Genomic DNA, 18,256 nt, shown 5'->3' with positions numbered 1-18,256 from the left:
AGGGTGGGGGATTGGAATGGGGGGTTGAGGACAAATATGTGATACCTTAATCAATAAAGAAATTTTTTAAAAAAAGAGGTATCTGTGGGGTGTATGAAGGAAGTTTGGCTGGTAGGGAGAGCGGGAGAGGGGACTTGTTTTAAATCCTTTCCCTGCTGCCTTTTTCTCATCAGAAAGTTTCCTCCACTTTTCCCCCCCTGCCTTCTCATTCCCATTCCTAGCCATGTAATCACACAACTATACTGCTGTCTGCTGTGGGAACTGCCACAAAGGTGACCTGTTCTTAGTCTTAGAGAAGAGATGTGACTCAGATCACAGGACTGGTGAGCCCCTGGAGCAATCCTGATCCTTTGACACCTAATCCCAAACCTTTCCATCCGCTTCAGACCGCCTCTCCTCAGTCAGCTGAGCCAGTAAACTCCTTTCAGACACCAGGAAAGCAGCAGTGTGTTGAAATTACCTTCAAAATAGCCTCCCACAAGTCTTCCAAGGGAAGCAGGATTTTGCTGTTAAGCCTTCCTTAGTTTCCTATGTTCCAAGCTGTTTACATTGGTTACTCGGCAGCCACCGCGTTAGAATTCATGAGTCTGCTCACAGAACCTTGGGGCTCAATCAGGGGTGTTTTCAGTTATTTACTAAGCTTCCTTCTTTGTGAGCTGAGCTTCTGGAAATTTCGTTGGTTGCTGACAAAGTGGGCTTCTTCGTCGTTCTTTGAAAAATAAATCTTTACACCCTGGCTGGTTTGGCTCAGTGGGTAGAGTATGGAAAAGAAAAGAAAAAAAATCAATCTTTAGCCCTAGCCAGTTTGGCTCAGTGGAAAGAGCGACGGCCTGCGAACTGAAGGGTCCTGAGTACAGTTCTGGTCAGGGGCATGGACCATGTGTGCAGGCTGGTCCTGGCCCTGGCTGGGACCGTGCGGAGGCAATCAATCGGTGTGTCTCTCACGTCAGTGTTTCCCCTTCCATTCTCTCTAAAACTCAATGGAAAAATATCCTTAGGTAGGATTGGGAGGAAGAAAAGGAGGGAGGGAGGGAGGGAGGGAGGGAGGGAGGGAGGGAGGGAGGGAGGGAGGGAGGGAAGAAAGATAAATCTTTCTGTGCAGCTCAATATTTTCCCCCACAGGAGTTCTTAAGTCCTATAGAGTCTTGGCAAAGCAGGGAACACATGAACCCAGCTCTGGCATGCTTCAGTCTTGGGGCCTTTTCCATTCCCCTTTCATGTCTGTCCCCACTTAATCTGCTTCCTTTCACAGTTCAGTTCCACCTCCCCTGCTCCCCAGATCCTGGCTAGATTATCAACAAATTGTACTCTTTTTATAAGGAGACTCTTCGTGTCTTGTTTTGTTTTGTTTTTTAATCCTCACCAGGGGATATTTTTCTCATTGATTTCTAGAGTGGAAGGGAGGGAGGAGAGAGAGAGAGAGAGTGAGAGAGAGAGAGAGAGAGAGAGAGAGAGAGAGAGAGAGAGAGAAACATGGACTTGAGAGAGGCATATTGATTGGTTATCTCCCACACACAGCTTTTCTGGGGCTGCAGAACCTTCATCAGAAGTACATGACCTTGCCGAGACCGGTTTGGCTCAGTGGATAGAGCATCAGCCTGTGGACTGAAAGGTCCCAGGTTCGATTCCTGTCAAGGGCATGTACCTTGGTTGCAGGCACATCCCCAGTAGGGGGTGTGCAAGAGGCAGCTGATCGATGATTCTCTCTCATTGATGTTTCTAACTCTCTATCCCTCTCTCTTCCTCTCTGTAAAAAATCAATAAAATATATTTAAAAAGAAAAAAGAAGTACATGACCTTGAACAGGAATTGAACCTAAGATCCCTGGCAGACCGATGCTCTAACTAGTGAGCAAACAGTCCAGGGCCATAACATGAACTTTTTTTTTTTTTTTTAATATGTAGAGATTGTGAGTGGCTTCTTTAAAATTATATATATATATATATATACACACACATATATATAATTTCAGAGAGGAAGGGAGAGGGAAGAGAAAAACAGAAACATTAATGATGAGAGAGAATCACGGATTGGCTGCCTCCTGCACGCCCCTGTACTTGGATCGAACCCGAAACTCAGGCATGTGCCCTTGACTAGGATCGAACCCAGGACCCTTCAGGCTGATGCCTCTATCAAAATTAACTGTGTTTGGTGCACACTCCATCCTTGTCTTTCCCTTCCACCTCCTCTTCCTCCGCAGGCATGCCTCTCCTAAACTCTGGGGGGGCTGGCAAACAGGGAACTGCAAACAGGGGAGCAATGGGCAGCAGCAGCAGCTCCTCCAGAGCTAACCCCTCTGGACCTCTCCCAAAGACACCCTTTCCTCTGCCATTTCAGTGAGCCTAAGCAGCCCGCCTGAGGCTCACATCCCGCCTAGCCTCTCTCCTGTTACTTCCTCTACCCTGGGCGCTTCCTTGTTCCAGTGTCCGCAGCTTTAATACTCTCAAAACACAAACAAACAAAAAAGCCCTGGCCGGTGTGCTCAGTTGGTTGAGTGTTGTCCCATTCCCTGCTCAATGCCCAGTGAGTGGTTTGGGTCCCCTGTCAGGGTGCATGCAGGAGGCAACAGACAGATGTTTCTCTCCCTCTTCTCTCAGATCAATGAAAATATACTTAAATAATAAGTATAATTTTAAAAATAATAATAACCAGAGAGTTGGCGCGAGGACGGAACGTTGGCGGAGGCTGTTGTGGCTGTTCCCGGAGGCGGCTGGTGCAGCCGGTCCAGCTGGCGAGGCCTCCCCGCGGCGGGAGGTGCGCAGCCCCAGGCGGCCTGGCTGCAGGGCTGCACCCAGCACTGGCAGGCGGTGGAGGCGCTGGGAAAGTGCAGGTGAGTGCGGGGAGGGAGCCGGAGGGTGTGTGTGGAGGGGGGGCGGCAGTTGGGGAGCCGGGAGGTGCGGAAAGGCGAGCCAGAGACTGAGAAAGGAACAGCATTGGGAACTCAAAGGCCATAGTGGAGTCTGGCGTTTGGGGAGGGCGGAGAGGAAATGGGGCGGAAGGCAGGAAGACAGAGGGACCAGGCGGGGCCTGTGCTCTGATGGGTGTGGTCCAGCGGACTCCTCAGGACCTCAGAGCCCTGGGAGGCGGCAGGAGGAGAGGGTAAAGTGATGGGCAAAGCGGGGGCAAGAAGAGCACCTAAAATAATGTCAGCGTTACAGATGAAAAGACTGACATCTTCCAGGTTCTCATCCTGAGGAGCTGCCAGCTTGCAGACCATCTGAAGGAACCAGGACCTTCAGGGGTAAATAGAAGACGGGAAAGGGAGCTGGCCTAATATTTACTGAGCATCCACAGGCTGCCAGCTGTGTGTCATCACCCTAATGCACATGTGTCAAACACAAGGCCCGCGGGCCAGATCCAGCCCGCCAGGCCTTGCAATGTGGCCCGCACCGCGCTGTCATCACTGCACTCCGCTGTCAGTTTATGACATTGTCAGTTTATGACTGTTCAGTAAACCATTCGGCCCGCGATTTAGGCTGGATTTTAGATTTTGGCCCCTTCTCTGATTGAGTTCGACACCCCTACCCTAATGGGAATGAGGAAACCGAGGTGTGCCAGCGAGGGAAGGCTTGGCAATCACACCCTGGTTTGTCACCTAGATGAGGTTCTGTGTTAGTCGTTGCAAAGGAACAAAAGTATGAAGTAACCTTTAATGTTGACTGAGCATTTTATGCTGGGCATTGTGCTCAGTATTTCAGATATGTTACCTTGTTTGGTACAACTCTATGCGATAGGAAGAAAAAAGATACAGACACTGCAGGCAGGAAGAATAAAGATACAGACACTGCAGGCAGGCTTCTTGCTCTGGAGTGGCTTACAGGGTAAGGGTTCGGAGAAAAGAGGTGCCCTTTGCTGGAGTATGACATGCCTTACTACTTTTTAAAGTATATTTTTTTATTTCAGAAAGGAAGGGAGAAGGATAAAGAGGTAGAAACATCGTGATGAGAGAGCATCATTGATCGGCTGCCTCCTGTACGCTCCCTACTGGGGGTTAGCCCAAAACCGGGGCATGTGCCCTTGACTAGAATTGAACCCAGGACCCTTCATCCCACAGGCTGAGTTCTATCCATTGCGCCAAACCGGGTAGGGCTGCATGTCTAACTAATGGCAGGTACTCACAAAAATGCAGTGACATAGATACTGCCATTATCTCTGTTTTATTTTTATTTTTAAAATATATTTTTAAAAATCTATTGTAAAGAAATAGATTTTTTACAGAGAGGAAGAGAGAGGGATAGAGAGTTAGAAACATCAATGAGAGAGAATCATCGATCAGCTGCCTCTTGCACACCCCCTACTGGGGATATGCCCACAACCAAGGTACATGCCCTTGACCGGAATCGAACCTGGGACCTTTCAGTCTGCAGGCTGACGATCTATCCACTGAGCCAAACTGGTTTCGGCCATTATCTCTGTTTTAAATATGAAAAAAAAAAAAAAATGAGGCTTACATTAAAAAATTTACTCAAGTAAGCGAGGGTTCAAGCCCAATTCTTACTGCTACAGAGGCCAGTGCTCTTACCCTTTCCAAGGCAGCGGAATAGGACCAGGGGGGTGGTTTCAAGGGAGCTGTGACTTTGGAGGCAAAGAGATGATTGTGATTTGGGATTAACAAGGAAAATTTAACTGAGCAGGTAGAAAGGGATTCGGGATTAGCCAGGTATGTTGAATTTGGATCGTCTGGACAATAGTCTCAAGACGAGGTGTTAACCTAATCTAAACCATGTGTGACAGTCTTTCCTGTGGGTGGCTACAGCTTGCTTGACTAAAACCCACTCGGCACTGTTAATAAAAAATAAAATTAAACCATGTTCTGATTGAGCAATCGTCACAGTGCTCTCCAGGGAGGCAGAGGCCTTAAGCAACACCCTTTGCCTTCCCACGTCCATGAGAGAGCTTTTCTCTCCTTGGTGTCTCTGGACTCACAGTGGTTTTCCTTTCGATCGCATGTCTCAAATTACAAATTTCTGTTGTTCCCGATTAAAGCTATTTTGCTGGAGAAATATCTGGCTATTTTGTCAAAAGTGAAATAAAATGAAGTCACTTGTGTTAAGGAGCTTTAAAATGGAGCCTAGCCGAAACCGGTTTGGCTCAATGGATAGAGTGTCGGCTTGGGGACTGAAGGGTCCCGGGTTAGATTCCGGTCAAGGGCATATACCTTGGTTGCGGGCATATCCCCAGTAGGGGGTGTGCAAGAGGCAGCTGATCGATGACTCTCTCTCATCCATGTTTCTAACTATCTCTCTCCCTTCCTCTCTGTACAAAATCAATAAAATATATTAAAAAATAAAAAATAAATAAAATGGAGCCTAGAGGCCATTAAAAAAAAAGGGGGGGGGTGTCTTATGCACATCCTTACTGGACAGAACATGAACTTTGGAAATAGGCAAAACTATAAATATTCTAGGATGCTGTAAGAACACCTGCAACTCCTCGCAGAGATGCACTTTTTACTTCGAGATAGCTTTAGCAATTAATTTTGTGTAGCCAAGGTTAGTTTTCTGTCCCCAGCACCAATTTAAATTCTTTATGAATGATTTATGCAAACTCCCTTTTTGCCTTTAAAAATCTCCTGACTGCCCTAGCTGGTTTGACTCAGTGGATAGAGCGTCAGCCTGCAGACTGTAGGATCCCAGGTTCGATTCCAGCCAAGGGCACATGCCTGGGTTGTGGGCTTTATCCCCAGTAGGGGATGTGCAGGAGTCAACCAATCAATGATTCTCTCTAATCATTGATGTTTCTGTCTCTCCTTCCCTCTCCCTTCCCCTCTGAAATCAATAAAGATATATATTTAAAATAATAATAAAATAAAAATCCCCTGACTTCTCTGGCAGACACTTTGGGTTGCTACCTGAATCAGTGTCCCCAGATTTGCAGCTCCTTTAAACCCCAAATAAATGCTTTTCTGTATTTTTGCCTCCTGACAATTTAGGTTAGTAATTTGCTTGAGGTCAATAGGGTGCTTAAAGAATATGCAGTTTGCAGATTTCTCTACTAAAAAGGATATCCTATATATTGAAGAAGTAATATGCAAATTGACCATCACACCTCACAAGATGGCTGCCTACAACCAGGCCGGCAGGGGGGTTAGTGAGGGACAACCAAACGACTGAACAGTAGGCTGTGTGGGGCTACCAGGCCAGCAGGGGTGGGGAAGTTGGGGGCAATTAGGCTGGCAGGAGGGTAGTGAGGGGTGATTAGGTGGCAGAGGGGGTGGCAGTTAGGGCCAACCAGGCCGGCAGAGGGGAGCAGTTGGAGTGACCAGGCCAGCAGGGGGGGCAGTAAGAGGTGACCAGGCCAGCAGGGAGGGGTCAGTTAGGGGCAACCAGGTCGACAGATGTGGCAGTTAGGGGTGATCAGGCTGGCAGGCAGAGGCAATGAGGGGTGACCAGGCAGGCAGGCAGGTGAGCAATTAGGAGCCAACGGTCCAGGATTGTGAGAGGGGTCCCAGATTGGAGAGGATACTGGCTTGGCTGAGGGGACCAACCCCTCTCCCGTGCACAAATTTCATGCACTGGGCCTCTAGTGAAATTATAAATGTAAAATCAAGTACAAAGCATTGGAAGAGGCCTGAACTGAAATTTGATGAAAAAATCCACCACAGAGTAAAAATCTATAATTCATGAAAAAGTAGGAAAATCCAGGATGAGGAGGAGATACCATTCGCCTAGAAATAACATGAGAATCCAGTATATAACAATAATTATTACCTCGTTTGGCTGTTGTTACTCACACAGTAATATGCCAGGCCCCTTAGATGTGACAAGGTGTGGAAGGTAATCAGATGCACAGATAATACAAGCAAAATACCCTGCTGCACATTTTAAAAGACCTATGATCATTATCAACAAAGTGCTAAAACTCGATTCCAGCCCTGCACTATTTAGCCATTAAGAGTGGGGACTGGAGATGGCTTTATGCCCGGCTCCTTCAGTGGCAACCCTGGCACAATCCTCTGCCCAGGCCCAAGGGCGTTTGAGAGGCAGAACGAGGAAATTCTCTCTCTCTCTCTCTCTCTCTCTCTCTCTCTCTCTCTCTCTCTCTCTCTCTCTTTGTGTGTGTGTGTGTGTGTGTGTGTGTGTGTGTGTGTGTGTTTTGAACTAGGAAATTCTTCCCCCAAAAGGGTGGAGGTTTTCCAGCCAGGAGTTTTTGAGCATGTTCTTGTGTGTTTGATCTCTCTTGCTTTCAAACATAGGCTACAGCCTAGCCATTTTGGCTCAGTGGATAGATCGTTGACCTGGGACTGAAGGGTTCCAAGTTCGATTCCTGTCTATTACATGTACTACATGGCCCTGGTCAGGCTTATGAGGGAGGCAACCAATTGATGCGTCTCTGTCTCTCCCCCTCCCTTCCACTCTCTCTAAAAATCAATGGGAACATTCCCCCGCCCCCCGCCCCCCCAAGACGATTAACAACAACAAAAAACAGACTGGGCTGCTGATTGGCAGGGCCAGGTTCCACGCAGCAGGCTGCCCTGGCCTATTAGGCTCTCAGCCTGCAGATGGACAGCCTGCCAGTAGAGGCTGTCAAGCACCGGTTCTAACTCTCTCCAGATCCCCACATTCAGTTGGTCCGAGGTCTGAAATTAAGTCGCAAAAAAACGATGGACTCTTCTCTCGCGGTCCTGCGAGTGTCTGGACTCTGCCGATGGGGCCTGAGGTGCTGGGCACCGCGCAGAACTCCAAAGTTGGGCGCTCAAGGACCCTTCTCTTGGGCCCCTGCCAGGATGGCGGCATCGGTGACCTTGGAGCCCGCGGGCCGCAGCTGCTGGGACGAGCCTTTGAGCATCGTGGTGCGCGGCCTGGCGCCGGAGCAGCCGGTCACGCTGCGGACGTCCCTGAGCGACGAGAAGGGCGCGCGCTTCCAGGCCCACGCGCGCTACCGCGCCAGCGCCGGCGGCGAGCTGGACCTGGCGCGCGCGCCCGCGCTGGGCGGCAGCTTCGCGGGGCTGGAGCCCATGGGGCTCTTCTGGGCCCTGGAGCCCGAGAAGCCCTTCCTGCGGCTGGTGAAGCGGGACGTGCAGACGCCCTTCGCCGTGGAGCTGGAGGTGCTCGACGGCCACGAGCCTGACGGAGGACGGCTCCTCGGCCGGACGGTGCACGAGCGCCACTTTCTGGCGCCCGGGGTGCGGCGGGAGCCGGTGCGCGCGGGCCGGGTGCGCGGCACGCTCTTCCTGCCGCCAGGTGAGTGACATCGCTCCCATTTTTTCTGCATATATATATATATGTTTTACTTCCTCCGCTTCCACTGAGAGGATGGAGGTAGCTCCCAATGTTCAGGAGGTCTTTGGGGCCTTAAAATGTCAAGGAGACGTGAACGGAATGTAAGGCTGGCTGGGAGGTGGCTCTGCCAGTTTCAAAGCTGAGAGATCAGTTAAAAGATACCCTGCCCCTCCTGAGTGGCCCAGCTGGTTGAGCATGGGCCTGTGAACCGAAGGGCTGCCAGTAGGACTCCTGGCCAGGGCATATACTTGTGTTGCAAGTTCCATCCCCCAACTGGAGGGATCTAAAGAAAAGGAAAAAACAGTTGTAATTTTTAAAGTTATTTTTTTATTGTTGATACTATTACAGATATCTCCCATTTCCCTCCCTTTATCCCCCTCTCCCAGCCGCTATCCACCCCCCAGGTCTTCACTACCCTATTGCCCCTGTCCATGGACTATGCATATCCTATCCTAGCCTATATGATAAGACCCTAATATGCAAATTGACCAAACAGCAGAACAAGCAGATGCTATGATGCACACTGACCACCAGGGGCAGATACTCAATGCAGGAGCTGTCCCCAGTGGACAGTGTGCTCCCACAGGGGGAGCACTGCTCAGCCGGAAGCTGGGCTCACAGCTGGTGAGTCCAGGGGCAGTGGTGGGAGCCTCTCTCACCTCTGCTGCAGCACTAAGAACCCCCTGGAGGATGTCTGCCTGCTGGCTTAGGTCTGCTCCTTACAAATGGCATGCACCAGGCCTCTAGTTCTATATAATAAAAGCCTAATATGCTAAGTGTTCCACCGTAGTACACCGACCACCAGAGGGAAAACCCTCCCACTCATAGGTTAGCTTGCTGCTGAGGTCCAGTCCATGGGGACTGGGCAAGCCGGGCTGGACACCCCCGGGAGCCCTCCTGTGGTCTCTCCCCAGCCCGAGAGTGCACTGGTGGGGTCCCTTGGCCTGGTCTGCACCCTCTCACAATCCAGGACCCCTGGGGAGATGTCAGAAAGCCAGTTTTGGCCCGATCCCCACAGGCCAGGCTGAGGGACCCCATGGTGCATGAATCCATGCACTGGACTCTAGTAAGAATATAAGTTCTTTGGTTTATCTCTTCTCGTCCTAGTCACACATTGAGGTATGTCAGTCTGTTCCATGCCTCCATGCTTTGGGTCTTATTTTATTGGTCAATTCATTTTATTCATTAGATTCCACAAATAAGTGAGATCATGTGATATTTGTCTTTCTCAGATTGGCTTATTTCACTTAGCTTCACTTAGCACAATATTTTCCAGTCAGTTGTAATTAAAACAAACAAAACAAAACAAACAAACAAAAAACCACAAAAACTGCCAAAACCAGTTTGGCTCAGTGGATAGAGCGTCGGTCTGCGGACTGAAGGGTCCCAGGTTTGATTATGGTCAAGGGCATGTACCTTGGTTGCGGGCACATCCCTGGTGGGGGGTGTGCAGGAGGCAGCTGATCGATGTTTCTCTCTCATCGATGTTTCTGACTCTCTATCCCTCTCCTTCCTCTCTGTAAGAAATCAATAAAATATATTTAAAAAAAAAAAAACATTTATAGGAAGTTTCAAGTTTTTAATTTCCTAAAGGTTTCTCAATTTTACAATTTTGCTTATAATTCCCACTATATATATATATATATATATATATATATATATATATATATATATTTATATATATATTTAAAATATGTTTTTATTGATTTTTAGAGAGAGGGAGAGAGAAATAGAAACATCAATGAGAGAGAAACATCACCAATTGGCTGCCTCCTGCACAGCCTCAAGTGGGGAGTCCAAAACCTGGGCATATGCCCTGACCGGAAATTGAACTGATGACGTCTTGGTTCCTAGGTTCACTGAGCCATACAGGCCAGGCTCCCACAGTATATATATATTAAGGTTTAAGAAAATTAGCATGAAGGAGGAAGGCCTCTTGCTATTAACTGGAAATCTTTTGAAGTTATTGGATAATTTCTCCATTACATAAAAAGCAATTGGCCAATGAGAAAATAAAAAGACGCTTATCCTGACCTTATCAAGTGGCTCAGTACACCAAATGGTGTGTCGTCTGGTACACCAAATGGTTGCAGATTCTATTCTCAATCAGGACATATTCCTAGGTTGAGGGTTTGATCCCAGTTGGGGAGAGAATGGGAGGCAAACAACTATTATAATATTTCTTTCTCACATCACTTCTTGTTTTCTCTCTCTCTTCCTCTCTAAAGTCAAACATGTCCTTGGTGAGGATTTCTTTAAAAGATACTTATACTATTAGGAATCAGGGAAATGCAAAATAAAACTACACATTTCAAACCCTCAAAATTTAAAAGTCTAATATTACCAATTGTTTTTTGTTTTTGTTTTTTTTAATATATTTTTTTATTGATTTTTCACAGAGAGGAAGGGAGAGAGACAGAGAGTTAGAAACATCGACCAGCTGCCTCCTGCACACCCCCCCATTGGGGATGTGCCCGCAACCAACGTACATGCCCTTGACCAGAATCGAACCTGGGACCTTTCAGTCCGCAGACTGATGCTCTATCCACTGAGCCAAACCAGTTTCGGCTAATACTGTATTACCAATTGTTAACAAGTATGTAGAGGAAAAGGAGTTCACACTGCTAAAAGGAATATATTCATCTATTCCTGGGGGGGGGGGGGGGATTTGTTGTTGTTAATCCTCACCTGAGGATATTTTTCCATTGATTTTTTAAAATATATTTTGTTGGCTCAGAAAGGAACTCACTACAGACTGATTCATTTCTCTCTCAGCATAACCATTATGGCTTGTCTCAGTTTCGGTTCTTTCAAGGGTCACATGATCTCACACATCTAGAGGAAATAATGAACAACATAAACTGATGAACAAAAATAGACCCAGAGAAAGAGAAGCAGCGATCAGACTCTCAAATCTCAGAGGGAAGGTAGGGGAGGGTGGGGGTAAAGGGGAGAGATCAACCAAACTTGTGTGCATGCATATAAGCCTAACCAGTGGCCATGGACAACAGGGGGGTGGGGGCATATGTGGGGAGGGGTTTGGGATGGGAATGGGGGGGATGAGGACAATTATGTGATGCCATAATCAATTAATCAATCAATCAATAAATAAATAAATAAAATCTATTTTATTGACTTTTTACAGAGAGGAAGGAAAAGGGATAGAGAGGTAGAAATATCAATCAGCTGCCTCCTGTACACTCCCCACTGGGGATGTGCCCAGCACCAAGGTACATGCCCTTAACCAGAATTAAACCTGGGACCCTTCAGTCTGTAGGCCAATGCTCTATCCACTGAGCCAAATAAGTTAGGGCTGATTTTTTTTTAAGCAAGTGGGCAAATCAGGAGGGAGAGAGAGAAATATCCATGCGAACAAGACACATCAATTGGCTGCTTTCCGCACATTCCCCAACTGGGGCCAGAGATTGAACCTGCAATACAGGTACGTGCCCTTGACTGGCATTCAAATCTGAGACCCTTCAGTCCACAAGCCAATACTAATCACTGAACAACACTGACCAGGGCTGGAAATAATTTAAAAACTCTTTTAAAATATTTTTTTATTGCTTTCAGAGTGGAAGGGAGAGATAGAAACATCAATGGTAAGAGAAAATCATTGATTGGCTGTCTTCTGCATGCCCCACACTGGGGGTTGAGCCCAAAATCTGGGTATATACCCTGACCAGGAATCGAACCATGACCTCCTGGTTCATAGGTCAATGCTCAACCACTGAGCCACGCTGGCTGGGCAAGAAAACAATTATATATATAATTGATTTTTTACAGAGAGGAAGGGAGAAGGATAGAGAGTTAGAAACATAGATCAGCTGCCTCCTGCACACCCCCTACTGGGGATATGCCCAGGTACATGGCCTTGACTGGATCGAACCTGAGACCCCTCAGTCCGCAGGCTGACGCTCCATCCACTGAGCCAAACCAGCCAGGGCAAGAAAACAATGTTTTACTTAGAAAGTTGACTGTATCATTCTACTCCTGGTTCGTGTGCACCAAGAGGTATTGTTTTTAAGAGCAAAAACAACTGTCCAACAACAATAAAAATGATAAATTGAATGAAACAATCAAATTCATACAGGGTATGTAGCCTTTTGTCTAGCATAATGCATTTGCGATTCATTTGTGTTGCTTGATGTATCTTGTTTTTTATTTTTTTTTTTTATTTTTTTTATTTTTTTTAATATATTTTATTGATTTTTCACAGAGAGGAAGAGAGAGGGATAGAGAGTTAGAAACATCGACGAGAGAGAATCATCGATCAGCTGCCTCTTGCACACCCCCTACTGGGGATGTGCCCGCAACCAAGGTACATGCCCTTGACCGGAATCGAACCTGGGACCTTTCAGTCCCCAAGCCGACGCTCTATCCATTGAGCCAAACCGGTTTCGGCTGTATCTTGTTTTTTAGTAGTACTCCATTATCTGGTTGTTTATACACTCACCACTTGAAGGACATGTGGGTTTCAAATCTTTGAAGATTATGAATAACGTCACTACAAACCCTTGCATACAAGTTTTTGTGTGGATACAAATCTTCATTTCTCCTTGGTAAATATACCTAGGAGTGAGATTGCTAGATCATATGGTAAGTTTATGTTTAACTTTATACAAAACTGCCCAACTGTTTTTCCAAAGTGGCTGTACAATTTTGCCTTTTTACCAGCAATGTGTGAGGGTTCCAATTGCCCTGCACTCTCACTAGCATTTGGCATTGTCAATTTTGGGGGGGGAGGGCAATGATTTTGCTGTTTTCATTGTCCGTAAATTATTTTTAACCACAAAGTAATTCATAATCTTCATGAAAACCTGTGGGGCTTTAGTCTATGCCATTGTCTGGATCTCTAAAGACCAGGGGTCTTTCCGCATTTCTGATTATGAAGAAAACTTTGACGTTACCAAGTAGGCAACAATTGGCTTTTGACATCACTGTAGAGCCAGCATGTCAAACTCGTAGCCCAGGGATCACAATGACTATTTTTGTAGCACAGTCAATAATAATATGTAAGAAACATTTTAATACACATTTCATAACTTAATTCTTACAATACCCAGTTATGCATAATTATTAATAATGAACTACAACGTCCGCTAATGACTGATTGATTACTACAATCGTGTTGCATTCATTTCCCTTACGTGCCTTACGCACAGGTGCACCATTTCTCTCCACTAATACTGGCAGTGAATATTTTAGCAGCTGATTGCCATGCCATTATTCTTGTACTGACTTGTTTGGCGTGCACAACAAGAAATATTTTGCTTTTGCAGAACAAGAAAAATAGATTTATTTGTATTATGCTTACTAATTTATGCAATTATTCAGTGTTTGGTAAGTAAATGTTCAAGAAAAATATTAGTTTTTATTAAAATATTGTTATTTTGTTAACGATTACTCATTTATTTCTGCCCTTTGTATTTAGCATGTCTCTATTGAAATAAACCTACGTTTCTATGAAAACTGAAGCTTTTTTTTTTTTTTTTTTTTGTGGCCCACATAAACTTAAACCCTGTTTATTTGGCCCGTGTTAACCTTTGAGTTTGACATGCTTGCTATACAGTTTCATTAATAGCCTGGCTGGTGTGGCTCGGTTGAGCGTTCTTCCACGCACCAGATCACAGGTCATGGCATGTGCTCAGGTTGTGGGCTTGTATGTAGTGTGCAAGTGGCACCCAATAGATATTTCTATCTCTCTTTTCTTGTCTCTCTAAAATTAATTTTGTTAAAAAGTGTTTAAGGAATAGTTTAATTTTGTGTTTTGTTTCTTTCAAAGGACCTGGACCCTTTCCTGGGATTGTGGACATTTTTGGAGTGGGAGGTGGCCTTCCAGAATATCGAGCTAGTCTCCTGGCTGGGAAAGGTTTTGCTGTGATGGCTCTGGCTTATTATGGCTATGAAGACCTCCCCAAGAGCGTAGAAACCCTCCACCTGGAGTACTTTGAAGAAGCTGTGAACTACCTGCTTAATCACCCTCAGGTTGGAATTTCTCTAAGTTTTGTGGTCTACATAGCAGGCCTCCTCTTCATAAATGCCCTTGGTCCTCAAAAACTTGACTAATTCATGACAGCCGCTCCTTAACCCCAACATACCAACTTTTATAGTCACTTCCCATATACAGTTTCTATGCATTCATATTTTACTGTGACAAATTTCCTACAAGTAAAGAAGTTCTTAGTCGGCATTATGGGATTTTAAGTTCCAGTGGTTTATAGCATTTCATAATAAGCCCCAACACCTTTGAGAACCCTAGGTTTGACACAGGAAGTGGGAAAGGGGGAAAGGAATCACTGCCTCCAGATGGCGCCAATTTAATGGATCAGAGGGACAGAAGATTAATTTGCAATTCACTTAGAGCTCATGATAAATGGAAGTATAGGAGCTCTTAGAAAAAGTGGAATCAGAATAAGATGTGGATAGAGAAAAGTTAAATTTGAGTTTTGATTTTGTCCAATACTAGCTTTGGGGTTTATGTTTCCTCCTTTGAAAAACAGGGATAATAATAATATCATTTAATTCCTAGCACTTTCATGATGGATAAATGTTTGAAACCATCAAAAATGCTGTTGTAGAAGCCTTGAGAAGAAAAAAAAAAAAAAAAAAAAAAAGACTGCTGTTGAGAAGTCAATCAAATAGCTATTTATAATACAGGATTTTGGAAACTATGACAGTATCAGTCCTTGTAGAATAGTGCAAATCCAAATTACCCTGGAGGAGGCTAAGTAGAGTTTAGAAGACAAGAAAGAGAACAACTCCAAACAACTTTTCCCACAGTTTTGCTGTGAAAGAGAGAAAACTATGGCAGAGTAGCTTTGGGAGACAAGGAATTGGAATTAAAATGTAAGGTTACTGTAGCATGTAGTACGCTGATGGGAATGAGCCAGGAGAGAAGAAAATTATGAAGGAGGAGAAAGAGAGAAGCAGTTGCAGGAGCAAAGGCTATGAGAGTGAGAGTGGATGGGATCCCAAACCAAGCAGAGGGGTGGCTTTTGATAAAACAGAGATCCTTTTGGAACCAGAAAGGAAGGCAGAGAGCTTCAATTCATTCGGAACTATGAATACTTGGCAGGGGTGAATGAGGACGAGTTCCTATTGGACAGCTTCTATTTTCTCCGTTAAGTACAAAGAGCTGAAACTGAAAGGGAACAGTGCAGGAGCCCCTTTCACGTCCCACATGGTTCAGGGTTCGGGTTCTGGAGAAGGCCACACACAAAAGAGACTAGAAAAATATTAATTTGGTGATATTGGGGGCCAGGCGGGAGCCCACCTCTAGCGGGAGGACTACACGCAGCTCTGGCCCTGCTATCTCTTGTGTTGAGGCTATGGGGAAAACACCCAGAGCGCTTAGGCAGGAAATAACAGAAACTTACATAGGACAAACAGAGGTGGAGGCTGCTTCAGTTAACAATGTCTCAACTAAAGGGTGAGCGGTTAGAGCAATTAAGGTTGTTGACCAGCCTTCCCGGCCTCCTGTCCACATCAGGAAACAGTGATTGGTTTCTGGCAGAACAGAGAGGATTCAAGAGGCTTGAGCAAATAGGAGAAGCTATGACATTGTCATGGGAGAAGTGAAAAGCAAACACAGTGTGAAGTGTGGCAGAAGTGATAGGCAGTCTGAATGCACACTTGAAATTTGTGGTCATGGAATTAAAGATTTGCCAGCACAAATGTGTATTTCCCCCCTTCAGTGTTTATTTGTACAAATGCAGGCCTAGAGGAAGTGAAGGTGGATTTAACCAAGGTTATCACTTTTCTAGGCAAGTAAGGCCAAAGGAAGAAAGGTATTCGCTAAGAGTGCTTACAAGGGAGGGATAATAACAATGAAGTTTGGAATCTAAACTGGAAGGGGTAGGAAATGAGCATGAGAGATACTGATAGAAGAAAAAAAAAAATGATGGTAGTCAAGGTCTCAAAGAAATGGGAGCAGGTGGCATAAAATGGCTGAACAGAAGTATTTAAGATGGTGATTAGAGAGTAGAGCGCTTGCAGCTGAGATTTTGGAGATGGAGGTGTTTACTGATGATGGCTTGGTAGAGGTTCTGACAACGGGAATGGGTGGCTGAAGCAGGGTAGGAAAAAAAGGTCCTTGGAGGTATGGAGGTCAAGGAACCCAGAGGCCAACGTCACCAACAATGGTGACGGAGACACTGTGGAAAGGAGGAGTAAGGAAATATCCTGGGTTGCGAGCCTTGGTAAATGGCAGAACCCAGATGAGGGTCAGTTCCAACTGACTTCCAACTCCACGCACTACTCACCGGACTGGCCTGCGGACTCGTGACTATCTCTCTGTCCTCCTCTCAGGTGAAGGGCCCAGGAGTTGGGCTGCTCGGGATCTCCAAAGGAGGCGATCTCTGCCTCTCCATGGCCTCGTTCCTGAAGGGCATCACGGCGGCAGTCGTCATCAACGGCTCCGTGGCCAATGTCGGGGGGGCCCTACACTACAAGGATGAGACCTTGAACCCGCTAGGTTTCGACCTCGCTCGCGTCAAGGTGACCAAAGACGGCTTTGCAGACATTTTGGATGCCCTGAACAACCCTTTGGAAGGACCTGACCGGAAGAGCCTCATCCCTGTGGAAAGGGCCGAGAGCGCCTTCCTGTTCCTGGTAGGCCTGGATGACCACAACTGGAAGAGTGAATTCTTTGCCAACGAGGCCTCCAAACTCTTGCAGGCCCACGGCAAGGAGAAGCCGCAGGTCATCTGTTACCCACAAGCGGGGCACTACATTGAGCCTCCTTACTTCCCCCTGTGCCGGGCGTCCCCGCACGCCCTGGTGGGCAAAAATGTCGTTTGGGGAGGAGAGCCCCGGGCTCATGCCGTAGCCCAAGTGGATGCTTGGAAGCAACTCCAGGCTTTTTTCCACAAACACCTAGGGTGATCCCGCCAACACTGTGATCTTTCATTTGTGTGGCGTCTCCGATGTTACTGTACCCTGGGAACAGCAGTTGCAATTAGTGTGTAAATGTATTGTGTTTGTTTTTTTCTTTTTAATAAGCACTTAGTTTTTCCTTCCTTACTGTTAAAACGAACTTACCAATGAGTTTTTCAAGATTTTTATGAACGACATGCCTTTTCAGTTGTTTAGGAGGAAAAGAAGACATAACAGATGGACAAGGCATACCTTTCAGTCTCTCCCAAATCACAAGGCTTTAGTTCTGAAAGGAAAAGTGAGAACGCTGATTAATAGTGACCCATACATAATTGATGCTCAGTAATTACTTAATTATTTACTATTACTTATTGAATTTGTTTAATCCTATACAATAAAAGCCTAATATGCTAATGATATGCTAAGACTGCTCAACTGCTTGCTATGACATGCACTGATCACCAGGGGGCAGACACTCCAACTGTTAAATTAGTTTGCTGCTGGGGTCCAGCCAATCAGGACTGAGCAAGATGGGTGGACATGCTCTATAGTCCTCCCACAATCCCTCCCTGACCCTGATCATGCACTGGTGGGGTCCCTCAGCCTGGCCTGTCACCTCTAGAAATCCAGGATCCCTCAAGGGGTGTCAGAGAGCTGGTTTCGGCCCGATCCCACAGGCCAGGCCAAGGGATCTGAATTCATGCAATAGGCCTCTAGTAATAAATAAATGATTATCTACCATACAAGAAAAGCATATAATACCAAAAATATTACCAGGCAGTCTGGCTCAGTGGTTAGAGTGTCAGCTGGAGGGTTCAATTACAGTTAAGGGCACATACCTTGGGTGCAGGCTCGATCCCTGGCCCTACAGAAAGCAACCAGTCCATGTGTCTCTCTCACATTGATGTTTCTGTCTCTCCCCCTCACTTCTACTCTCTCTAAAAATCATTGGAAAATATCCTTGGGCCCTAACCAGTTTTGCTCAGTGGATAGAACATTGGCCTGCGGACTGAAGGGTCCCAGGTACAATTCTGGTCAAGGGCATGTACCTCGGGTGCAGGCATATCCTCAGTAGGCAGTGTGCAGGAGGGAGCTAGCTGATCGATGTTTCTCTTTCATTGATGTTTCTAACTCTCTATCCTTCTCCCTTCCTCTCT

At 46.1% G+C, this 18,256-nt stretch overlaps 2 protein-coding genes across 6 annotated transcripts in view; one reads left to right on the top strand and one right to left on the bottom strand.

Moving 5' to 3' along the window:
• HEATR4 (HEAT repeat containing 4) overlaps window positions 1-16,586 on the bottom strand; it is a 65,931-nt gene extending 49,345 nt beyond the window's left edge. The window contains exon 1 of one of the 2 annotated variants that reach the window (XM_084892655.1): window positions 16,487-16,586. The gene's annotated coding sequence lies outside the window, so the exon portion shown is untranslated. Of the gene's footprint in view, window positions 1-2,649; window positions 2,743-16,486 lie in introns of those variants that run through there. The other variant, XM_084892654.1, reaches the window with a different exon arrangement.
• Window positions 2,737-18,256, top strand: part of LOC311627129 (acyl-coenzyme A thioesterase 1-like) — a 35,689-nt gene continuing 20,169 nt past the window's right edge. The window contains exons 1-4 of one of the 4 annotated variants that reach the window (XM_084893391.1): window positions 2,737-2,830; window positions 7,726-8,183; window positions 14,008-14,210; window positions 16,533-17,516. In XM_084893391.1, the coding sequence (XP_084749517.1) occupies window positions 7,727-8,183; window positions 14,008-14,210; window positions 16,533-17,108 (1,236 nt within the window). In that variant the 5' untranslated portion in view covers window positions 2,737-2,830; window position 7,726 and the 3' untranslated portion in view covers window positions 17,109-17,516. Of the gene's footprint in view, window positions 2,831-7,412; window positions 8,184-12,683; window positions 12,822-14,007; window positions 14,211-16,532; window positions 17,517-18,256 lie in introns of those variants that run through there. The other 3 variants (XM_084893388.1, XM_084893392.1, XM_084893394.1) reach the window with 3 other exon arrangements.

This window comes from Pipistrellus hanaki (genome assembly GCF_964339955.1).
Source record: "Pipistrellus hanaki genome assembly, chromosome: 1".
NCBI lineage: Eukaryota > Metazoa > Chordata > Mammalia > Chiroptera > Vespertilionidae > Pipistrellus > Pipistrellus hanaki.
This window is presented reverse-complemented; position numbering and strand designations above follow the sequence as displayed.